The 25704-nt window shown below is 42.2% G+C and overlaps 1 protein-coding gene across 5 annotated transcripts in view; it reads left to right on the top strand.

Moving 5' to 3' along the window:
- Positions 1 to 801: 801 nt before the first annotated feature.
- Kiaa0232 (KIAA0232 ortholog) overlaps positions 802 to 25704 on the top strand; it is a 60346-nt gene continuing 35443 nt past the window's right edge. For 2 of the 5 annotated variants that reach the window (XR_007591423.1, XR_007591422.1), the window contains exons 1-2: positions 802 to 994; positions 22618 to 23114. Coding sequence is in view for 3 of the 5 variants with exons in the window: in XM_050140929.1 (XP_049996886.1) it covers positions 22884 to 23114 (231 nt within the window). In the remaining 2 variants the exon portion in view is untranslated. The remainder of the gene's footprint in view (positions 995 to 22617; positions 23115 to 25704) is intronic. The other 3 variants (XM_050140929.1, XM_050140930.1, XM_050140928.1) reach the window with 3 other exon arrangements.

Consider the following 25704-nt stretch of genomic DNA (forward strand, 5'->3'; position numbering starts at 1 on the left):
AAAGGACAGCTCTTTTAGGTTCCTGACCCTGGCTAGAGTCCAGCCTACCTTAGCAGAAAAGAACTTCCAGTTCTCTGCTCCTCCCACAACCCATGAGCTGATTATGGGAACTTCGGGTCTCAGGCTCTGAAGCTAAGAGCAGGGCCTGGTGCCTAAGGGGTGCTCAGTGAATCCAATGAACACACAGTCATGTGGTCACAGGTCACTTCTGGACCTGTTCTTGCCTTTGTACAGTAGACACATCCCAGGCTTTCCTTCCTGTACCTCTGACATCTATATCTGCTTTTCTAGAAGAGCCTAGGAGTCACATTTAGGGAAGGCGAGTAGGAGGAAAGAGACTTTGACTAAAAGGTTAGTGCTCATTTTTGGCTCCCACTTCCGAATCTTCCAGAATGTCTTTTATTTTTTTGCCTACTTAATAATCACATAAAAAAGCCATGTCACTTTTTTTTTTAATTGAAGTCTTTATGTTAAGCCGCCCACTCCAGTCATTCCAGGACGCGGTGAGGAGGGGGCGCGGACAGGTGAAGCCTGTGAGGGAAAGCGGGGGAGTAAGGGGGGTGCGTGTATGTGGGGTTCTCTGCTTTGGTGGGAGTCATCGACCCAAGCGCCGGTTCTCAGGACCTGGTAAAGCTTACAGTCTCAGATCCCCAGGTCGGCCTCCTGCCCTTAGCGCCTCCTGCTCCCCCACCCACGGCACGAGGGCGGCGCCCCGGCGCGCTGATGTAATCCCGGCGCCTGGGCGGAAGGATATGGAACGCGGCGCTGGCTGGCGGGGCGCTGAGGCCGTTGCCAGGTAACGCAGCGGAGCCGCTGCCGCGCACCGCCTCCCGCCCTCCGCCGCCAGGCGCTGGGGCCGCCGCCGCCGCCGCTGCCGCCGCCGCTGCCGCCGTCGCCGCTTTACGTAAGGCGCAGGCCAGGGCCGCCCGGCGCTCGGCAGCCGCCTGCAGCCCTCGGAGCACAAGGAGAGGCTACCGCCCGGCAACCTTGGCAGGTAGGCGGGGGCCGGGAGCGGGACCATAGCGGGTGACTAGCTCGAGAAACGCCGGGCCCGAGGACCCCGCGGGCAGCGTGCGATGAGTGCGCACAATGGGCCGCGTCGGGTTGAGGCCGCCGGGCCTGAGGGACAGCGGCCGAGCCTCGCCCCGCGCCCTCAGCTTTGTCCTTCGGCGGCCGGGGGCGGGCGCGGCGCGGTGAGTGGCGGGCGCGCGGGCCTATGGAGCGGGGTCGGCGAAGGCGACGGCCGAGGGCAGAAATGACAGTCCCCGGGAGTCGCCGGCCTGAGCGCGCCGCCGCCCGTACCCTCGCGGCCCGGCTTCCGGCCGGCGTCCCGGGAGCTCCCGGCGTCTCCCGCCTGCCCAGAATCAGGCTGGTTGAGCTCTAGGGAGCAGACCCCCGAACCTGGCAGCCCCTCCCTTCAGTGTTTGTCCTTCTGTAGACAAACCTTAAAGGTTTAACCAGGAGAAAGTGGAATGGAGATAAGTTGGGGAGGGGGACATGCGACTCTGGAGTCTTTTACTAAATAGGGTTCTTGATTCTCATCACCTGCATCGCAGACTTTGCCTCGTTGCCCAAGTAACTGACAATGCATTTTCCATTTCTGAGTCTTGGCGTGCTAAAGAAATGGTGGGAGAGGATTGCTGAGGAGCTGGGGACGAGCAGTTTAGATAACAGGTGATGCCGTGGAAAAGACTATGAAACGAAAACCCCACGCAGGATTTCTGCTAACAGTATAGGAGCCGTTGCACAACACTTTGTCGGTTTTACAGACTTCAGATTTAAAGGGAGGAAAAACATGCCTGTCACTCTGCATGCTGAAGGTCAAATATTCGCCCGCAGATATTTCGGGCTGAACCATTCGTAACTAGGTCTCAGGATCTTTATGACAAGAACCATTCTGGAACTGTGCCTTTGAAATGCCCATGGAGGCTCCTTGCAATGAATACTTATTATCTTGGATTCGGTTGCTGTTCTTGCCAAATAATGTACTTTAAAAATTTATTCTTTCACAAATTCATGCATATTTATATATAATGTACTTTTATCTCGTATCCCTATTATCTTCTCTTATCCAAATAATTATTGTGATTATGTATATGGTCATGGGTTTGGGTGTGTATGTATGTGTGTGTGTGTGTGTGTGTGCGCGCGCGCGCGCGTGCGCGTGAGTGTATGTGTGAAGGCCAGTAATCAACATCAGGTGTCTTCAGTTGCTCTACTCCTTATATTTTGAGACAGGGTCTCACTAGGTAGACCAGGCTGGCCAAGAACACTAGAGATCTGCTTGCCTCTGCCTCAGAAATGCTGGGATTAAAGTCATGTGTCACCAACCTTCAGCTCCACAGACAGGCTCTCTCACTGAACCCTGAGTTCACCAGTTGGGCTGGATCAGGTGGCTAGTATGCTTCAAGGATCCTCCCATCTGGGCCTCCCCAGTGCTGGGATTACAAAGCATGCACTGTAGCACCTGGGAATCTGAACTTGGGGCCTTGAGATTGTGTGGCAAACATTTTCCTGACTGAGCCAGTCACAAATGTTTAATCCTTTAAAAAGTAGTTAGAGCTGGGGGTGTCGCCCAGGTGAAGCTCGGAATTAGATTCTCAGAACCTAAAATAAAATAGGGCTTTAATTTGAGTGTAACAGGTTTTCCATGAGCCTATTTTTACTTTAAGAAAGTGCCATCTTAGCCAGTGAAATATCAAGAGGAGAGTTTTGCTCTTATTAAGTGTTATGGAGATGCATGTATTGTTCGTTGAACATAAGGGTGCAGATTTTTAACATGGCAACATAAGGCAAATCTTTTTAAAGCATGACCAGTTTATTTGATATACAAATTATGAACATTTAAGAAACATAAAAGGTGTTTTAGCTTGTCCCCAGTGGGCATGTATCTTTCCTCTGTGCCTGATTATATCCTAGGGCTCTTTAAAAGCAGTGAACTTGTTATTCCTCATTTGTGTGGAAATGTACTGAGCCTGAGCTTTGCCCCTGTTTTTGTATCATTTGACTTGGAGCAGTTAGTGGCCTCTGAGCCAGTTCTGTCATCTGTGAAATGGGAAGAATGGTGATCCCTGTCTTGCAGTGGATAAGCAGAGAGGGGTGATGTGAAGTAATTCCATCCACACTCAAGCTCCTGAAATGCTGGGTTAGTGCTGATATTTCTCAGATTCCCCTACTGGCTGAAAGCAGTCACTTGTCTTTAGGCCACTACCGCTTCCCCTCTACTTTGTCTAGCTTCCAGGATTCTCTTCCCAAACACATGTCAGCCTCTGGCCCTGCAAGCTTCTAAGTACCTGTGATTTGGGGCTTAGAATGCAGTTATATGTACCAACATAGTGTTGGAGATCCCTTGCAGTTCAGCCTCTGTCATCCTGTACTGGCTAGCCCCCGCCCCCCTCTACACACATTACTGCTCTGAACATGCCAAACAGTTTCAGACTTTCTTGATGCATATACTCTTTCTTCTGACCTGAGTGCCCCTTAACTTACACTTTCTCTAGTTTTTAAAAGTACTTATAAGATACCATATCCTCTCTGGAGCCTTTGGAAGGCCTTCAGAATTAATTCCTCCTTGCTGTAGATCTTGTCTTCTAGTTTTCCTTCCTATTATACTTGTGTGTATATACTTCCCTTGGAGGCCAGAAGACATTAAACTCTGACTGTGGTGCTCTTGTTATTGTTTTACTCCTAACATCTTGTTGGGGTTTTAAACATATGGAAATGTGCCAATGTTCTGCCAGTATTGAACATACTATAAGTAATTTTAATAAAGCATTAACACCAATTAAAGTGTTGGGAATGCAGTTTTACCACGTCAAAGGTAGTTGCTATTTAAAAGGTTTCTGTGCAGTTGTTTTTGGCTTCTAACATATGTCCTGAGTGAAGCTGTCACTCTGCCATCTGTTTCTGAACTGTCACTCTGCAAAGTGATTGTATTCTGCCCCATGTTGTGGGTAGGGGAACCAGAGTCCAAGCTGAAAATACTCCTCTGTATGAAGGGTAATCCTTTCTTGATAGATGACATGCTTTTTCTTAATTCTTTGGGGAGAGAAATTTAATATAAAACATTACTACTTTCAAGAAAATTTACTCATTAATCCATTAGTACTGGATCGGAGAGACTCGAGTTTCAGTCTTTCTGCAAATCAAGAAGTCTCACCTTGTCTTTTGCTTCGTTGTGATCTTAGTTCTTGGGACTGAACTCAGGTTTCTAGGTTTGCTTGACAAATGCTTTTATCCCTGAGCCATCCTTCTGGCCCTGCGGGCTTCTTTTTTGATGATCATCTTTTTAAAGGAAAGATTTATTTTTATTTATATGTGTGTGTGCATGTGCTTCCCTTGGAGGCCAGAAGACAGTGTTGGATTTCTTTGGAGCCATAGTTACAGGCAGTTGTGATTTACCTGACTTGGGAGCTGGAAACTGAGCTCTAGTCCCCTTATTCTTTACTGCTGAGCCATATCTTCAGCCCCAGGTACCAGATTTTTACCAGCTCTGCATTTATACTTCTGTGTTCCTGTTCACCTCCTTTTTTCATTTTAGACAAACATTCTGCCAACTAAGTTACATTCTCTGCCCTCTATGCATTATTTGGTTTGGCTCGATTTGTTTTTTTTTTTTTTTTTTTTTTTTTTCTGAGACAGGGTTTCTCTGTGTAACAGCCCTACTTGTCCTGGAACTTAATTTGTAGACCAGAGATCCACCTGCCTCTGCCTCCAAGACATGCACCACCACCACCCATTTTGTGTGTGTTTGTGGGGGGGGGTCTATGCATTTTTTTAATCAATCTTCCTTGATCTCTTTCCTCCCTAGTCCCCTGCCCCACCATCTGAAGCTATCACCAGTCCTTAGGGAAGGAAGAATGCACACTCTTTTCCCTTGGCTAAGAGACGGTGTTGAAAGGTTAATAATGCACTCTAAAGGCATTGCTACCTGTGCTTATTCTTTTAATTACATCTGAAATTGTATGCTTTCTTGTTACCTCATAGGCGAGGCAGCTCCCAGAACACCTGGTATAAAAACCTCTGGGAGGGAAGCTCTATTTTGGCTCAGTGTTTCTGAGCTTTCATGTTCCTATCATGAAAGGCATGGTGGCTGAAAGATCTCAACCTAATGGAAGCCAGGGAGCAGTGACAGACAGACAGATAGGGGCCAAAGACTTATAACCCAAGGACCCTCCTCCAGTGACCTACTTCTTGCTTCTAAGTTTCACCTTCTAATGTTTTCAGCACCTTCAAAAATAGTGCCCTCAGCTGGAGACCAAATGTTCAAATGAGACTGATCCATTCCACCCCAGTCCTCAAAGGTTCATGGGCACCTCATAATGCCAAATGTATTTACTCTATTTCATGAGTCCTAATGTATTATATTTTAATATTGCTCAAAAGTCCCAAGTCTAAAGTCTCTTCTGAGACTTGAGGCAGTCGCTCAGCTACAAGTCCCAGTAAAATAAAAAAATAAAATTGCATACAAAAGGGTACAGAATAAACATTTCCATTCTAAAAAGCATAGCAGACTAACTTTGAGGATTGAACAAAACAAGATCATAACCCAACAGGGCAAACTTTAAATCTTGTTGCTCCAAGTCTGTTATCTGAAGTGTGTTGTGACTTTCAATAGGTTTGGACAGCTCTGCCCATTTGGCTTTGCTGTTTGCATGCAACCCATATGGCCTCTCTTGGGTTGGTCCCACTCAGTGCCATCTTGAGGCTGTCATAGTTCAGGGACCCTAATTTTATCACACATTTCTTGACCTCTCAGGCATTTCTTTGAAATCTGGGTGGAAGCCCCTATGTATGGCCCCTAAGTGTATTTTTCTTGCCTACTAACCCAACATCACTCAGTAGTACCTGTAGGCGTAGCCATACTCCCATAACTACAGCAGTCTCATAGTAAAACAAATCCTGGGGAAACAGCTTCCTAGGTAGCCTTGGCCTTGTCTGGTCATGGTGTTCTTAAAGCTCTCTTCTCAAGGGGGAAGTATTCTAAGTTAGTTTATGTTTTACTACCCTTGAACCTGTGATGTGTGGGGTTTGGCCAGTTTCTGAGATGCCCAGAAGACACCTTTTTTCTTTATGCTAATTCTTGGCTTTTTTATATTGGCTCTAATTTCAGTAGTCACATTTTCTTTGGCTTCAACTTTACCTTTGCTGCTTTTCTGACCACGTTGCAAACTTTTCAGCTTTTTTTTTTTTTTTTTTTTTGCTTTTTTCTTGTAAATTTTAGGAGCTGTTAGCTAAACTCATTCATGGCCGGAATGCTCAGCTACCTTGGCATTTTTAAGGGGTCGCTTGTAAACTCAGCCTGTCACAGAGTTTGGAGTTTTGGGAAATGGATAAAATTTAGACTTGATTTTGTTATAATGTAACATGTTCAGTCTCTGGTCCAGATTCCAGCAGTCTTTGCTTCCATCTGAAACCCGTCTTTATTGTTCACATTCCTAGTGGCTTCTGGTCTTCTGAGCTGTCACCATTAAGCTCTGCTGCTAGCATTCTTGACTTTGGTTTGTTTTTCTGAAGTCTTTCATATTCCTGCTGTAAGGCCAAGTCAAAGGCTTCTGACCCACATCAGCGGCCGTCAGCAGTGACCTCACCTTTCTGGGACTAGTTTTCTGTGTTAGACTTTAATCATCATGACAAAATATCTGACAAGCACAACTAAGTGGGAGAAAGGTTTGTGTTGGTTTGTAGTTTCAGGACCCTCATGGTGGAAGGACATACAGTAGAGCAAAGATTCTTACCTCCTGACAGGCAGGAAGAGAGAGAGAGAAGGGGAGAGGACATGGGCAATGTGAGATGGACAAATAAGATATCCCTAAGATCTATCAAAGTGCCCTACTTCCTCCAGCTAAACCTTGCCCCTTAAGATTTCCAGCATTTCCCAGTACAGTGCCACTCATCTGCACAAGGCCAAGAGTTCAGCATGTGTGCCTGTGGGGGACATTTCAGATTCAAGCCACAGCACCTTGTATTCTACATGAAATTACTGGCTATCTCATGATTGTCCCGTTCCTGGTTTTGTCCTTTCCACCCTTCATGCCACTGAAATCTTGAAGACTTGGCTGACATATTCTTTGTACTTCTGTAACCTGATTTTCAGAAAGAATGAACTCCCTCCCACATAGTGTTTACCTGATGCCTCAAGCTTTTTTTTTCCCAATTTAATTATTATTATAATTTATTTTATGAGCATGTTTGGATTTGCATGAATCACATGTGTGCAGGTGCCTATGGAGGCCCAATCTCCTGGAACTGGAGGTATAGGCAGTTGCAAGCTGCTCAATGTGTATGTTGGGAACTAAATCTCGATCATCTACAAGAGCAATAAGTGCTCCTAACTGCTGAACCTCAAGCAGTTAAGTCTAGTCTAGTCCATCAATTTGTTTTGTTGTTGATGCTTGCTTATGACATTTTAGGGTTTTGTGTGTTTCTTTGTTTTTGTTTTGCATGGAGGCATCCCCTGGATTTTAATTTCTCGAGGGAACAAAGGAGACTCTTATTTGATGATTCTTTCTAATGTGCAGTATAATCTTTTTGCACAGTACTCATTCGTTAGATGTTTGACTGAATTAACTCAGAATCACTTTGCATTGTGATTTCAGAAGGAAAGGACTTGGGTCAAAGTAGCTTTTTGGGAGAATTTTGTGACTTAGTGCAGGGCCCAATATATAGCCGGTATCAGTAAGTGACAGTTTTTAGCTCAGTTGAACAGATGTAGAAAACACTAGAGCTTGGTGCTTTAGCTACTTTGGTGTTGGTGTTACCATAGTACCTTATGCAAACAACTTTGGTAATTGGGCTCATGGTTTCATAGGATTTTAGTTCGTCTGGGGACAGCATGTGGGAACACTTCACTTCATGGTGGCAGAAGCATATGGTGGAAGCTGTTCATATCACAGCAAACCAGCAAGCAGAAAGTGAGACAGGAAATGGGCAGGGATAACATAAACCCAGAGTCACTCCTTTCCAGATGACCTCCTTCCTTCAGCTACTTCCACCTTCTGAAGCGTCCAGTTCTCAAGTAGCACTGTTAATAAGGGACTAGACATTCAGAACATGAGCTGGTAGGGGATATTGCATATTCAGATTTTTAATTTTGGCCTTTCATGTCCCAGGACTCATGGTCATCTCATATGCACAACACATTTAATTCAAATTCAACTTCTTAACAGTTTGACATTGTTCCAAAGTCTGGTGCCAAGTGGTCAGCCCTGAGACCATATACACACAGGTAACTTTATATGGATTGAATAGGTTGTATTTATATATTGAGGGAATAATATACATGTATTTGTTTGTATATCTAAACAATTAAAGAAAATAAAAGGCTATGAATTTGAAAGACAACAAGAGAGTGCCTGAGAAGGTTTGGAGGGAGAAATGGTATAATTATACTGTAATTTCAAAAAATAAGAAACTTGCAAAATATAGTCCAATGTCTCTATAAGATTCAAGGTAGCCTCTTAGCTGTTGGCCCGTCTATTTGTGATGGCTAATTTTCATTGTCAACTCGATTAGATTTAGAATTAGGAAAGAAATGTCTAGACATGTCTATGAGAGTGTTTTCACAGAAGTTTAACTGAGGAGGAAAGATCCATTCTGAACGTGGGTGGTACCATCCCACAGATTGAGGTCTAGGATGAAATGGAAGCCAGCGGAGCACCATCATTCATCTCTCAGTTTCCTGTCTGCAGACAGTATGCGACTAGTCACCATATACTGCAGCCATGTTTTCCCTGCCATGATGGACTGCAAATCCTCCTTTAAGGTGCTTTGGTCAGATACTTTGTCACAACAGTGAGAAAAGTACTTAACACTTTGTAAAGTCAAAACTGAATCACATGCTTTTGTGTACAATGACATACTTAACATTACCACCTAAAAGGGAGGAGAGAGAATGGAGGAATAGCAAGAAAGGGTGGGCAAAAGCAAAGTTGAAACCCAGGTTGGCAAACAATAAGTCCTGTAGCTCCCAGGGCAGGTAGTGATGTGATCCAAGCTTCAGTGACCTGGGTAGCTCTTGCCATCCCACTGCAGGTGATCTCTCCACTGTACTGGTTCCATTTGGTATCTTTCTTCAGCAGATGTTCTATGCTCCTGGCATCTCTAATATCTTGGTGTCTGTCATTACTTAGGCTTTTTTCCCCACTCTCACAGCTTTTATGCATGGTCTCTCAAGGAATCTGACCTTGTTACACATTGCCTGACCTTCCTAAAAAATCTGGGTAGAAGCCTCTATATTTCAGTAACAGTAGCATTCTGCATACCTGCAAAACCTGTATCCATCAAGTGGCTTAACTCCAATTCAGTCAGTAACCAGGCTTCTTTGGAACACAACTGTAGCAGGTTTTTGAGTGCTTGGATGGCTGGACCTGGGAAAACATTCCCCTAGGCAGCTCCCATCAAAGGAAGGCCTTTCACAGGAATTTTTAATTGTGTTCCCCTGCAACCTGCCATAGGTGAGTTTGGCCAGTTTCCTATTGTCCAGGGACAGACCTCTTGGCTTCCAGTCTCAAATAATCACACACTTTTTGTCTGCAGCTTCCAGCTCAATCCTATTCTGTGCAGATTTTACATTTGTCAAATCCTCTGTTCTGTTTGCTGTCAGTTCTCACTGTAAACCTGGCTAGAAGCCTTTAGTAACAACAGTGCCATAGCCCAGATGCTCTTCTGCCACAGTAATTAGCCCATTAGCTTTTTGATTTTGTAACCTTTATTTTTATGTTATGTGTATAGTTGTTTTGCTTGCATGTGTGTTTATCAGGTGTGAGCATTACCCAAGGAAGCCCGAAGCAAATGCTTGATCATCTGAGACTGGGATTCCAGGCAGTTGTGAGCTACCCTGTGGGTTCTGGGAATTGAACTAGGGTCCTCTGGGAGATCAACCAGTGCTCTTAGCCACTGACCTGTTTCTTCAACTTCTAGTCAATTAGCTTTAAACTCAGCCTTCCACAGAAGTTTTCTGGGCCCCACCAGCATCATATACCATGGTCTTTTAGCATTTTATCCCATTTCTGTACACTCATTAAATTTTTCCCACAAGTCATTTCCAGAGGCCACTTTGACATATTTAGTCTCAGGAGACCCTTCTTTTGGTATCATTTTTCTTATCCCCTTTTCATTGGTTGTGACCAAATGCCCAACAGAAACAAATTACAGGAGAAAAAGGTGATTTGGGCTCGTGGGTTCAGTTTTTCAGGTCAGGAAGACATGGCTGGGAAGTTAAATGAAAGCACGTGGCAGAGGCTGTGGATGATGAAGCACATGGTGAGATAGGATGATCATAGATAATATACCCCCAAGGAACTAGGTCCTCTTTCCCCATGACCTAGTCTTCTAGCTAGGTCCCACTTGCCAAAATTTCTAAAGCCTCCCAAAATTATGCCCATTTGGGAACCAAGCAATTTAAACAAGAGCCTGTGGGGATATTCTGGAGTCGAATCATAGTATTGAGTTGGTTAAGACAGGGTCTCTCTATGTACTTCTGGTCCTCAACGTGTAGACCAGGCTGACCTTGAACTCACAAAGATCTGCCTGCTTCTGCCTTCTGAGTGCTGTAATTAAAGGTATGCATCACCAGCACCTGTGTTTGTTTGCACTACTTTATTATGACAGTGCCCACAGATTTAATTCTAACACATGTATATAAAGTAAATGTCATCTCATCAGCTATATCTGCATTTCTTTTTTGGCTTAGGAATGAACTGGAGAGGGCTTTTGCATAGATTCAATATGGAATCTTAAACTATGTTGAGGAAGCTTGTCTGTAGGTAAATAGGTTTTTGTATATGACAGGTAGGTTAGTGGAGATTCAGAGTTGTTAGATATTATCTGCTGTTTTTCACTTTAATCTTTAAAAATTTGGGGTAACTGTTAAAAACTCCAAATTTTTCCCCTGTTGCTAAGCTTTGTCCATACCATTCTGTCTCTTTTGTCTTATCAGCATCCCACCCCTCTTGTATTGGGAGCAGATAGATGACAAATTATGTTTGAATGTTAATACTTTAAATGATGATGATGCTATTTAAGTGTGTGTGCTTTACTGATTAAGTCTTCAAAAGGGGCACCTGTTGGTTCCAATATTATATGGAGCTCCCTCCCTGGAGTAGCATATTAGTGGCAGTTTATTGTATTGGCTATTTTACATTTATCTCTTTTCTTAATCATTGGAACTTGTGTATTGCCAATCTCTTAAAATCTGCTCCAGAGATTTGGAAATGATAGTATTGTCTCAACAGATGAACTTGCTGTATTGCTAGTGTCTGTGTTACAAATACAGGCATTGGGGCAGCGAATACAGAATATTTGAGAGTCTTCTCTGTGTGTGCGTGTTTCTAGCCTGAGCAGTGAATGAATGAGTTATAAGAATGTAGGGTGTGGGAGGTTATGGGGGTGTGGCCAAGTAAATATTTATCATGAGTCAGTTGGTTCTGTGGAATGTAAAACACATGAGGTTAAATGAGTAAAAATAAAACTATGCCACAGCATACTTTCAGGTACAATGTGTGTGCGCGTGCGCATGGACGTGCATGCATGTTAGTACTATGTAATTGGGACAGAGGCATTCAAATGAGTAGGAGGGGATTTGTTTTTCTTTCACCCTGGAGTCTGTTTCTAACTCAACTGTATTTTCCAAAGCATCTTTGAAGTAATAGTCAATGCATCACTATTTCAAAATTGAGTCTGATTACAGCTTTTCTTTGGGTGGGGGAGGTAATAACCTTCCATTCATTTATAACCCCAGATTTGGGTCTTTCCTGCTTCAACCTCCCAAGGTGCTGCAGTTACAGATATGCCACAACACCTATCTTTATGTTTTTGTTGCAGACTTTTGCTAGGACTCTGAAGGAGTGTTATAATAAGCCTAAAGTTAAAGTTCATTTTGTTAAAGGATAGTGTGTGTGTATTAGCAAGTTTTTTTTCATTGCTTTAACGAAGTATCTGAGGTGGCTTGTTTGCAAAGAAAAGAGATTTGGCTCACCGTTTTTGGAGGTTCAGGGTTAAGGTAGGTAGTCCCATTGATGAGGATGATGGGTATGTTTCCTTATGATGGAGAGGGCTGGTGGCAGCATCTTTCTGAGGTTTCCACTGCAGTGTAGTTTGCATAATGTAGTTTTGGGTATTAGTAGCTGTTAGAAAGCTTACTCTTTAAAAAAAAATAATAAAAGATTTGCTATTTTATTTGAGTGTGTGCATATGTGTGTTTGTCACATTTGTGCAAGTGCCCAATCATCTGTAAGCTGCCTGATGTTGCCTGGGAACTGGACTGGAGTCCCCTGGAAGACCAGCAAGCTCTCGTAACTGCTAAGTCATCTCTCCAGTCCATAAAGCTTATTCTTCATTTTATTTTTGTGAGTGTTTTGCCTGCATGTACATAGGTTTAATATGTTTTACAGTTCGCAGCTGTAGAAGTTTTTATACCTAAGCACTTTGACAAGCTACAGTTTTACATTGAAAAATTATATGCATGCTGTGAGCTAATATTTTACATGATAAAATGTTTTTCAACTTTGAAGAGTAAGTTTTGTGGAGAAATATCTATGTCTGAGAAAACAGAAAGATGATAGATAGGTCCCTGTGGAGCAATTTCCACAGTACAAGACTGGCCCAGAAAGTGTCCTGGAAGGAAAATCGTAGCACTTCAAACAACCGAATGAATTAATATGATTGATAACTTTCAGTTAACTGCAGCCCTGGTTTGTAACATTGACCAACCTTTTGATTTCAAATGCCTGGCAAGAACTGCTTGGCTGGTTACTCCAGTTGCAAGAAGATAGCTCTGCAGTCCCTCACCTCCAGGCAGCTGACTGGTGCTAAGTCTGTCGGGTAGGTAGGTGTTCTGTTCCTGCTCTGGCACCTGCACTGTCAGTCGTCCCTTTCTGCTCAGGTCTGAAGGGAGAATTCTTTCACCTACATGCCAGTTCTCTCCACAGGTTTCATCATGTTTTGCAGTAACAGATTTTCTGAAAACCTTCTTTTGTTTGTTTTCTAGGTAAACTTGCTTAGGAAAAAAAATTGTTTTGGAGACAATGTCTCATTATGTAGCTCTGACTGATTTGAAACTCACTGTGTAGACCAGGCTGGCCTTGAACTCACAAAGATCCACCTGTTTCTGTCTCATGAGTGCTAGGATTAAATAGCTGTGCTTCTATTCCCAGATTAGAAATTTTAAATGCATATTTTAGAGTGAATTTTTAATTGTTCCTATTTCAAGTTTTAATTTTATAAATTTAGTTGTTTATTTTTTATCCACTTCATGGTTTTTAAAATTAAAGAATTTTATTATCATTTTTTTGTGTGTAGTGTGTGTGTGTGTGTGTGTGTGTGTGTGTGTGTGAGGGTCAGAGGACAGTTCTGTGGAGCTGACTCTCTCCTCCCTTTATCTGGTCTCCAGTACTGAACTCAGGTGGCCAGGCTTCAGCAAACACCTTTACTTGCTGAGCTGTCACCTGCCCTAATTTCATTTGTGTATATAATTCCCATTCCCTTTGGTTCACATCTCTTAAGTTTTTGATTTTGTAAACAGTTCAGATATGAAGTTCGCCCCTGCTAGGGAAAAGGAGCATTTTTTTTTTCGAGACAGGGTTTCTCCATAGTTTTTTTGGTTCCTGTCCTGGAACTAGCTCTTCTAGACCAGGCTGGCCTCCAACTCACAGAGATCCGCCTGCCTCTGCCTCCCGAGTGCTGGGATTAAAGGCGTGTGCCACCACCGACCGGCTAGCGTTTTTTTTTTTTTTTAAGGCAAATAAATTACTTTTGTAGCCCCACTGAAGTACTCAATATCTAACACATCTAAGTGAACTGAGCATCTGCCCTGGTTATTGTAGAGTGAGAAGGTGCACAAGGTTTTCTTCTGTACATAACTTTTCAAACCAGAGACATTAGTAGATACCCATCAAAGCTTTCACATCTGGGCATGTTTGACAGTTGTGGGGGCGATAGAGAATTGGTCCAGATTGGATGGGAAACTCTTCCCTTTATTGACTTATCACACATATAATCTAGCTCTTGATTGTTCTGCTTTGATGGAAATCTAGTCAGTGCTCTATAGAACTTACTGCTTTCACCTACACTGGCCTCATTAAACCTTGGTTCTTCCTTTTGTCTTTATCTTTGTTCTTTCTTTTCTTCCTCTTTTTTTTTTTTTTTCTGTTGTTGGTGGTCTAACTCAGGCTCATGCCTACCAGCACATGCTCTGCTGCTAAACTACTGTCTTTTTTCCTCTTCTTTTTAATGCACAGCTTTCTGCTGGGCATGGTCATACTTGCCTTTAATCTCAGTGCTTACAGAGTCAGGTAGATCTCTCTGAGTTTGAGGTCAGCCTGGTCTACATAGTGAGTTCCAGGCCAGCTATGCCTCATAGTGAATCATATCTCAAAACAAAACAAAAACAATTCTTTTATTTGTTCTTTGACAATTTTATACATATATACAATGTGTTTTGATTATATTCACTTCAGCTCCCTTTCTACTCTTTCCAGACACCTCCTAAGACAGTCCATCCCCCTCCTTCTTCTCTAATGCAGCCCCACCACCAGTCATTTACAGTGACCCCATTGTCTTTACCAAGTGGGGCTCCCCATCAGAGTTATCATCTGGTGGGGCGTCACCTGCTGTGTACTCCCATGGCCTCTGGCACTTATTTATTTTGTATCCTCACTGAATCCAATTCGTGCTACTTGTTGGAATGCTCACTGATTGTGATGTCTTGTTCTTTTTTTATTAATTTATTTATTTATTAAAGATTTCTGTCTCTTCCCCGCCACCCATTTCCCTCCCCCGATCAAGTCCCCCTCCTCATCAGCCCAAAGAGCAATCAGGGTTCCCTGACCTGTGGGAAGTCCAAGGACCACCCACCTCCATCCAGGTCTAGTAAGGTGAGCATCCATATGCAGGAAACTATGGTAGTTCACAGGTGCGATGTCTGTGTTCTACCATAGCACATCTCATCCAGCTCTTACTTTCTGACCGTGACAGTCTCAGAGCCTGAGGAGGATAAAATTGATAATAGTTTTCCATTTAGGGCTGAGCATTTCTATTTTATAAAAATATTTACTAAGGGCCAGGCGATGGTGGCGCATGCCTTTAATCCCAGCACTTGGGAGGCAGAGGCAGGCGGATCTCTGTGAGTTCGAGACCAGCCTGGTCTACAGAGCTAGTTCCAGGACAGGCTCCAAAGCCACAGAGAAACCCTGTCTCGAAAAACCAAAAAAAAAAACAAAAAAAAAATTTACTAAGTTAGTATCAGGTAGTAATCGAAGAATAATTCTTTGGTATGAAAAGAATTTTAATTGCTAGTGGGGAGGCTATGCTTCCTAGTATAGATTATCATTTTGTTTCTGCTACTGACTAGTAAATATACAGTTGCTTAATCTTTATTCACCTTTTCCTGTTGTCATAAAAAAGAATGTGGTCCCCATACTAGTTTTTTTTTATTGTATTTCTTAAAAATAAGCTTTTTTCATTTCCTAAGACTTAACACAGAATAGAGCAGAAAACTAGGTATAGAGAACTGTCCATTTGTATTTAGTTTTTTTTTAGATACATATAGGAAGCAAGCTGACTGAATCAGCTTTTAGCCCTTCTTTACTGTTTTCAGTGCTAGTTTTAGTTTGGGCTGTATATTCTTCATGGTTCTTCTTTCAGTTATACATAGGCCCTTCCTAAAGAGAATGAGAAGTGTCTACTTCAAATCGTGTGCCAAGGTCAGGAATAGCAAGCAAGGCTTATTTAAAAGTAATTTAAAAGTATATAACTGCTTCATATATGGCCACACTTTATGTTTGTTGGGCAGAGTGTGCTGGAGTTGGAGATAGCTAGCAAGGCTTGTTTACAGGTGTGTAACTGCCTCATGTTGTGCAATTCATGCTTGCTGGGTAGGCACTGCATAGAATTTTCAGATTTCCACCCCCCCCCCCAAAAGTAGTTTCTGAAAGCCAGAATCTTAGGATTTCAGATATCCTTGCCTTTGTTCTCTTATGTTTCTTTTCCTTTTCTTCTCCTTCTTCATTCATTTATATTTCAAACATTTATTTATATGTGTGTTTATGTTTGTGTAGGCATGCATTTGGAGGTGAGAGGACAGCTTGAGAAAGTCAGCTCTTTCCTTCCACTATGTAGGTCTTGGGAATTGAACTCGAGTCATCATAAGGCTTGGTGGCAAGTGCCTTTACCTGCTGAACCATCTCTCCATTCATCCATTCATCTATCCATCTAGTCTTTGTGTAAAAGTCCTATAGAAACCCAAGTTAAATAATTATGGGAATAAACCTGCAAGTAATAAAGACCTTTTAGCACCAGGTATGTTAACAAAAAGCATGCTCTTTGTAGTGAGGAAGGACTAGTTAAAACACAGACTGCAGAAACAGCCTATGAGATAGAAGAGAGTGGCTGCAGGATTTATGGGGAAGTGGAAGTTGGCATACTGAGGAATGAAGCCAAAGCCTACTAGAAGAGTTTGGAAAATACTGAGGGATAAAACCTTTGGGTTCTTGTCTTTGTGTTGGCAGTACTGTGCACAGGGCCTGGTGGTAGGTAGCCTGTGGTACATGTCAGGTGGAAAAGGTGAGTTAGAATCCTGGGTGAAGGCCTTATACCCACACCCGTAAACTCACAGTGCTCCTACACTGTTATTTCCCAAGCCTCGCTCCCGGAGTTTATTCTCCTGTGTTTGGACTTAGGGAATCATTAGTGCAGTGTAGTTTTGATCACCTGCTAAGGCCTAAGCATTATGCTAATAAGTAGGACATGGAGTGTGTCACAGTTTTTACTGGAAGCCTTGCAGCCTCGTTTGTGACGAAACCTACCCTAGAAGCCGGAAGTAGTCTAAAAGGATGTCATGGCTCAGTGTGCTAAAGATGGTGACTGCCTGTGCTGGCAGTGATGATGACCTGGAGGAGTAATGGAGACAGGAGGCTAGACTCCCACTGCTTATGGGACTAGCATTTCGACAGTACTCATACTGTTTGAAATCTTATTAAGAATAATTACCTTTTCTCTCTTATCAATCACTTTTCTTTTACAGTTTTAATTCATTTGTGCTACTAAAACTTTCCCTATCTAACTAGAGTGATGATTTAAATTTTTTTTTTCATTTTTATGAGCATTGACTGTTGTATGCCTGTGTGAGGGTGTAGGATCTCCTGAAACTGGAGTTACAGACACTTGTAAGCTGCCATGTGGGTGCTGGGAATTAAATCCTGGTTCCACTAGAAGAACAACCAGTGCTCTTAACCTCTGAACCATCTCTGTAACCCCTAGAGTGATAATTTTTAACAATGTTAAATATTTTCTACTAATATCCTCTTATTTTGCCCTCAAAGTCATTGTGACTGGTGTCACCTGTTCCTGTTAAAGTGAGGCCAAGGGGTTTCTTTAACTAACTATGAGCAGTTCTCATCCGAGAAGCAGCTTTCAGAGTGTCAAGGCATACTTTGGAACATACTTGATTTCTTCAGTCCCTATATTATCTGGGTTCCAGATGGTAACTATTTTGTTACCTGTGTCCCAGGTGGATCACACTTGGTGGTGATGGCCTTGAGCGTCCCTGCCATAGCTAGATGAAACAAGTGGCGTGAGGGAGTTGTAGCCCTTTTGAGTTAAGACATTAAAATTTAGGGGGTTGTCCCTCTACAGCATTGTGTACCTGTTTTTAACTGAACCCTTTTTCCTGGTTACCCTGGTCATCTGACTTTTTCTACATTGTAAATAAGCTTAATTTATTCTTGCTGTCCCTTAGAGTCTGACCTTGTCATTGAACCATCCACAAGTACATTGAGCTGTAGTTTAATTTGACTGTTGGAATTAAGTCCGATAAAGCATGATTTCTACCCTGTCTTCATGGAAGAGGGATTTGTAACTGTTACAAAGGTTAACAAGTCTTTAGCTTAGCAATGGTCATTTTTAGGAGTGAGTCAAAGACAGTGTCCAGTAGAACTTCTGGTCAGCGTGAATGTCCCATATTCTCACAGTAATCATCAGATGTATGTAGTATTTGGGCACTTGAAGTGTGGCTAGTGTGACAGAAAGACTGCCTTTTGTTGTTTTTGACTGTTTCAGCCCAGTTTGGCCTCAAACTCTAGAGTCTCCTGCCCAGCTTCTAGGACACTACAACTCTAACATATTCTGCCCTACTCAGCTCAAGAAACTGATTTTAACCTGGTTTGTGCAGTGACACTCTATAGTGGTGTGGCTTGACAGTGCTGCTGGGAAGGAGGCGAAACATTTGCCTGCTATGTTTAGCACATGATGTAAAGAGATGCTAAGCTTTCAGGTGCTCAAATTGTGTACTCCTATTTAAAAAGCTCTTTTGTAAAACTTACAGAAAGCATGTAAGGTAAAGGAGCTGAAAGAAATATTTTAGGGCTAGTAGGACTCTCCCAAAGTAAGTGTACTGACTGCCACAGTAGCCAGGTCCTTATATCTGTCCCTCTTTGCCACTCTGAATGGCTGCACTGGAACACAGAAGAGTCTAGGGACAGTTCACATGTTATCTGTATTATCATGCCATAAAGATACTGTGGACTAGGAAGGTGACTTAGTTAATAAAGTGTTTACCATTCAATGCAAGCAGGAGGATTTTTTTCAAGACAGGGTTTCTCTGTGTAATAGCACTAGCTGTCCTGGAACTTTCTTTGTAGACCAGGCTGGCCATGAACTCACAGAGATCCACCTGCCTCTGCCTCCCAAGTGCTGGGATTAAAAGCGTGTACCACCATGCTCAGCAAGATATTTAATTTTTCAAATATTTATTCATGTATTTTATATATATGAATAGTCTGTTTTCATGCATACCAGAAGAAGGAATCTGACCTCATTACAGGTGGTTGTGAGCCACCATGTGGTTGCTGGGAATTGAACTCAGGATCTCTGGAAGAGCAGTCAAATGATCTTAACCACTGAGCCATCTCTGCAGCCCCCAAGATATTTAAATTCAAAAACTTTTTTTTAATTATTTATTTATTATGTACACAACTTTCTTCCTCCATGTATGCCCACATGCCAGAGGATCTCATTACAGATGGTTGTGAGCCATTATGTGGTTGCTGGGAATTGAACTCAGGACCTCTGGAAGAGCAGCCAATGCTTTTAACCACTGAGCCATCTCTCCAGCCCAATCCAAAAACTTTTAATACAAGTTTGTGTGTGCATGAGTGTATGCATATGCATGTGTGCCACAGCACACATGTGGAAGTCAGAGACAACTTGCAGGAGTCAATTCTCATTTACCATGTGAGTTTCAGGGATGGAATTAGGCTTGGATGCAAGTGCCTTTACCTGCTTAGCCATCTTGCTAGCCCCTAAAGATACTTAATGAAACAGATGTAACTGGCATTTGTGTTTTGTTTCTTTAAATGGATCCACATTTTGTTCTGGAATTAATTTACTTCAGACTAGAGAACTTTGCATATTTCCTGTAGGGCAGATTTGTCAGGAATAAGTTCCTTCAGTTTTCACATGTTTGAAAAAGTCTATTTCACCTTGGCTTTGAAAGGTAGCTTGCTTTGTAAGTGTGGAGTACTAGGGTGATGGGTGTTTTGGTGTTCTAAGTCTTGCTCCATTACCTGCTCACTTACATGGTTTCCAACCAAAACAGGACGCTGTCCTTATATTTGAACACAATGTTTCTGCTTTACTCTGGCCGCTTTAGGATTTTTCTGTTGGTTACAGGTTGGAATTATTTTTATTGTGCTGAGCCATTTTCTTCATGTTTCATGCACTTGGAGTTGCTTGAATGTCTTGCTCATTTAATTCCTATCAATTTTGAAATTTAATTATTTAAAAACATAGGGTGTGTATGTGCACATGCATGTAAGTTTTAGTCTATTTAAGTGAACCTATTTTTCTTCTCATTTTTATCTCCTGTTTTGAATAGTTGTCAGACATTGTAAATTTTATCTCCTTAGGCCTCCAAAGAACAGTTTGGCTCTTTGGGGTCTTGTAAGATTTGTTTGGGGATAGTTATGGTTGCTGGTGCCAGGTTAGGAGATGGAGGCTGGAGGGTCAGCTCAAGACCAGGCTATTCTGATCTACACGAGATCCTGTTTCAAGACATCACTATCACCACCATCACTACCCCCCAAAAAGAACCAACAGAAGATTTGTTAGGCAGAACCAGACCAGTATTTAGACAATGGCTAATTCTTCCCAAATACAAAGACCAGACTTGCTGAGTTGTGAGTTTCCTGACCTGGCTGGAGGTACTGCTTGCTGCTGTTGGGAGATCAGGTACAGATTCATCCTGTGCATTGGGGGCCTCTGTTACCACCAGAGCTGACAGTAAATCTGTGTGAGGCAAGAAGGAAATACCATTCAGCATGACTCGGTAGCTAGAGTCTGACCCTGACAGTTTATTGCAGGTATAGTTAGTTAAGTACAGCACAATTTGGTAAAATATTTCCTGGTGTAACACAATCCCATGTGCACAAGGAGACATAATTACATCAAAATTCTTCTCCAAGTACTATCGCTTATTCCATGAAGATGGTTCTAGAGATATAGGCTACAAGTGTTATCTTAAGGGCCTAGCGGAGGATCCGGTGTGGTTTCAGTCATACAGATAGCATAGAGATCATTTAGCTCATTAGCCATCTTTGGTCCTGGTTCTGGGAGCTTGGGGGACTCAGGTATGTCCTGGCCCTACAGATAGCACAGGGGTTACCTAGACCAGGAGAAGTGGGTGTTATCAAAGGACCCTTTCACAGGGGTCACATATCAGAGATTACGATTCATAATGGTAGCAAAATTACAGTTATGATGAAGCAATGAAATAATTTTATGGTGGGGGGGTCGCAGCTTTAGGAAAGTTGAGAACCACTGACCTAGGCTATTAGCCACCTTCATTCCCATCGATCTTCTGGGCAGCAAACAAGTTGTGCATTTTTCCCTTTGAAAAGACAACCCTGTGTGTTTAGCACTAGGTTTCCCTAATGCTTGTCTGTGAGCACAAGGACCTTTGTGCTCCCAGCCCTGGCCTTGGATAGTTCCTTACTTCTACACACCCAGCTCTGGTGTTTCTTTGTTGTGCAGACCTTTCTCTAATGCCCTGTGAGTTCTGCTGCCTGGATTCCCTTACTCTCCTTCAGCTGTTCAAGTCCCTTCAAGTCTTGGCTGTTTTTTCACTAACTTGTCAGTTTGTTTCAAGTGTGCTAGGACTGAATGTTTTTATTGGTATCTGTCAGAAATCTTGCCTGGGAACCAAACTATGGAAAATGTTGTAATTTTGAGAGACAGCTGGAAAATATCAGCTGATTGAAAAAATGCAGAAAAATCTTTGCTTTAACTTAATTACCTTTCATAGTTTAATAGAGGATTTTTGAAGTCCTCTTTTTGTGAGGATTTTTTTTTTTTTTTGATTTTTTGAGACAGGGTTTCTCCGTAGCTTTTTGGTTCCTGTCCTGGAACTAGCTCTTGTAGACCAGGCTGGTCTCGAACTCACAGAGATCCGCCTGCCTCCCGAGTGCCTCCCGAGTGCTGGGATTAAAGGCTGCGCCACCACCGCCCGGCCTTGTGAGGATTTTTGAAAGTAGCAAAACACTTATTAACAATTAGATTTGTTTTCTGTATATTGAATTGTGTTAATTTTATTGACACCTGGGAAACTCAGGAGTATGTCTTTGTAAGGAATGCCTGTCTACCTTTCACTGAAGATGCTGCTCTGAGTCATGCTTGGGGGCTGAAGTTCACTAGCTGATCAAATGCTGCTCCCACCGTTTTTATTTCCTAGCAGGCTACATAGCCTTAAAACACCCAAACCTAAAAGATGAACAAATAAACCCATTACTAGACATTGAAAGTGTGTTTGGGGATGGTATTAAAGGAAGAGTGAATCAGAAGTCCAGTCAGGAGAGGCCACAGCAGATCTGACAGTGTCGCCTGTGGTTGTAAAACAGGAGGTCTGCTTCATCTCCAGTTTTATGAGTTCCTGATTATCATCCCTAGTTTTTAGTCATACTAAATACATAACAATGACTTGTGAATTTATTTTTATTTTATTTTTTATTTATTTATTTATTTTTTTTGGTTTTTCGAGACAGGGTTTCTCTCTGGTTTTGGAGCCTGTCCTGGAACTAGCTCTTGTAGACCAGGCTGGGACTTGTGAATTTAAATTTAAAGATTTTTCTATAAGCATTTTACCAGTCCAGTCTCTTGAGATAGGAAATGATTATTAGTGTCATTGCACATAAGCAGAGATCAGTCACCCTTATTCTCATTCCAGATTATATCAAATTTTTAAATTTACAGTGTCACTTTAGTTTAAAATGCTACACATAGTTTAAAATTAGTTTAAACTACACTTAGTTTGAAACCACTCCACAGGAAAAAATGTTACAAGTTATCAGTTACATTTTTAAAAGGAAGAACACCTTCTTTTAAAAATCATCCTCACTGATCAGTGGTGGTGCACTCCTTTAATCCTAGCACTCAGGAGGCAGAGGCAGGTGAGTCTCTGACTTGGAGGCCAGCCTGGTCTACAGAGTGAGTTTCACGACAGCCAGGGCTACACAGAAAAACCCTGTCAAGAAAAACCTAAATAAATAATTAATGAATACATCAAGATAAAAGTCGTCTCACAACTTTGTGTCTACATGTGACTCATTTTTTGTTTGTTTGTTTCTGTAGGTTCTGCCAGAGACTGACATTTGGCCTCAATGTGAAATGAAAATTGAAAATTGCATCTCCATTTGTGTCACTATCATGGTATTGACTCACTGGTCATGCCTGAAGAGGGAAATTGTGTTGTAGAGAGCTGACTGCTGCGCGGTCACTGCCTGTCCTCCATGTCCAGCTTCTCTCCTTTCTGCTGGAGTGAAATTCTCTCCGGATACCAACAGAACATCCGCTGTAGAAAATGCTTTTTGTTTTAAGGATGTCAGCAACCTAAGTTCATGCGCCCCGTCTGTACAGCTGTTGTGGATGGTTTGCCATCTGAAAGCACCTCACGTTCTTATCCAGGCCCCGTGTCTGTTTCTGACATGTCTCTGCTTCATGCATTGGGCCCAGTGCAAACCTGGCTGGGACAAGAGCTCGAGAAATGTGGCATTGATGCCATGATTTATTCGCGGTATATCCTCAGTCTTCTGCTGCATGACAGCTATGACTACGACCTTCAGGAACAGGTATTGATGTATGTTAAGTGCTTTATGACGTTTGATGGCTGTGTCTACTTATATTCTATTTTTGTGATTAAATACCCCAACAGAAGTTTAACTTAAGGGAGAAAGTTTATTTGGCTCAGAAATTCAGATTATGGTTCATAATAACAAGGCATCACAGTTGTAGGAGCAAGAGAGAACTGGTCTCATTATATCCTGTTAGGAACAGAGTAACAGTGAATGCATGCATGCTAGTGCTCAGCTTGCCTTCTCCATTCTGTATGGTCCAGGGTACTCTGCTCTGGGAATGTGCCACTCATAATGAACATGAGTCTTCCCACATCCACCTGAGAATCCCTCTCACATTCTCAGAGGTGCCTTAATCCAGACAATCCCTCACAGGTGTGCCTTTAGGCCTGCCTCTTGGGAATCAGGACTAACTTGGTATTTGTATATTCTTTATTTATTTTTGAAGTAGAAGGGCACATTGCCAAAGCATTTGTTTGGAGATCAGATGATATCTTATAGGAGTTGATTCTCTTTCTCCCTTGTAGGTTCCAGGCATTAAACTCAGATTTTTGTGAGTACAAGTCCAGCCTGGTCTACAAAGCAAGTTACAGAACAGCCAGAACTGTTACACAGATAAACCTTGTCTCAAAAAACAAACCAACCAAAAACTAACAACAGTAGCAAAAAAGAAAAGCTTATAATTATCTGATGTGTTACTTTAGGATCAGCCTTTTAATTTATTACTGTCTTTCTAGAAAACGTAAAATAGATTGAGAGGCAAGTAAGATGTTCTCTCTGCAAACATGGAATGGTCATTCCAGAAATGAGGAAGTTTCTCATAGCTACTTCAGTTCATAGGGAATGGGTTGTTTTTGGTAAGACTTTAACTTCTCATTTCTTAGTTGTTTGTTAGTCCCACAGGGCAGGGAACCCTGATTGCTCTTTGGGCTGACGACGGAGGGGGACTTGATCAGAGGAGGGGGTGGAAAATGGGAGGCGGTGGCAGGGAGGAGGCAGAAATCTTTAATAAATAAATAAATTAAAAAAAGAATTCTCAATCTAGAAGATTTTATCAGCAGCAATACATTTTCTAAGGCAAGGTATTTATGAAACAAGTGCTGTGGGATGTACAAGGTAACATGCAGATGGAGTCAAAGGAGAGTGTACATATACATGATTCTGACAGATGTGGTCAAGTCTTCTTTGGGTTCTTATTCATTGCAACAAGTTGGAGTCAGAGATCAGAGAAACAGTGAGTCATCACCCAAATTTGATCCTCTTCCCAGGTTCTGGTTTATTGCTACACAACAGATAAAAGCTGGGGAAAGCACACTATATCTATAGAGTTATGAGGAGGATCTATATGCAAATAGGCAGCCCTAAAATACTATTTTTGGGGGGGAGGCATTGTGTGTGTGTGTGCATATTCAAGAGCATTCAGTTGTCAACCCTCAGTGAAGGTGGCAGAAACAAATGTTTGTTTCAGATTAAAACTACCTCTGGAACCGGAGAGATAGCTCAGCAGTTAAGAGCACTTGCTGCTCTTCCAGAGGACCCAGGTTCAATTCCTAGCACCTACATGGCAGCTGACAACTGTCTGTAACTACAGTTCCAGGGGATCTGATACCTTCACATCAATGCACATAAATAAATTTAAATAAGTTATTAAAAAATTAAAACTACCCATTAGGTGTAGAATTACTTTGCAGGAGCATGTAGTGTTAATGGAAAATGTTTACAACCAGAGACATGTATGTGAGGAATGTGCTTCAGTACTAATGCTTATAGCTTGAGCTTGGGTCCATATTTTGCCCAGGACACCAGAAGGACTTATTTTTCTTTTTAAGACATGTACTTATGTGACCTAGGCTGACTTTGAATTCACTTTGTAACCAAGGATGACCTTGAACTTCTGAAGTGCTAGGTACCACCATGCCTAGTTTGTGTTATGCTAGTAATTGAACCCAGGATGTCCTACATGCTAGGCAAGCACTCAACCAACTGAACCACTTTTGTAGCTCCTCTGTTTACATTTTTTAAAAAATTGTTTTTAATTAATTGTGTATGTGTGTGTTTGCATCGTGAGTATGGATGCCTGAGGAGGTTAGAGACATCCTTTGGAATTGGAATTACATGTGGTTTTGAGTCACTTGATGTGGGTGTTAGGAATAGAACTCATGTCCCCTGGAAGAGCAGTAATGACTTTGAATCTCACTGAACATTTCTCCAACCTGTTTACATTTTTTGCATGTGTTTAAAAATATTTTTGTGGAACAAAGAAGTCTTGATGATAAATATTGCATTTTAAAGATTCAGTTTCTATTTTTTACTTAAATGTTATAACATAATACATGCCTAACATAGTATTGGGCACAGAAACAACCAAGGATGAGTTCCTAAAAGGCATCTAACAGTTTGCAGAGCAACACAACACTGGTTAGGCAGAATTTTGGGACAGGGATACCAGGGACCCATGTGTGAGCTGGGAAATGTTGTGAGTAAATGATGGAGCTGGGAACTGAGAGCAAGCAGAAGATGCGGAAGAACCTGCTGTGCTGTGAATTTGCAGTGTAATCTTAGAGACAAGAAACCAGCATTCTGTCAG

The sequence above is a fragment of the Alexandromys fortis genome, unplaced genomic scaffold, assembly GCF_014885135.2.
Source record: "Alexandromys fortis isolate MF-2015 unplaced genomic scaffold, M_Fortis_MF-2015_v1.1 scaffold_7, whole genome shotgun sequence".
NCBI lineage: Eukaryota > Metazoa > Chordata > Mammalia > Rodentia > Cricetidae > Alexandromys > Alexandromys fortis.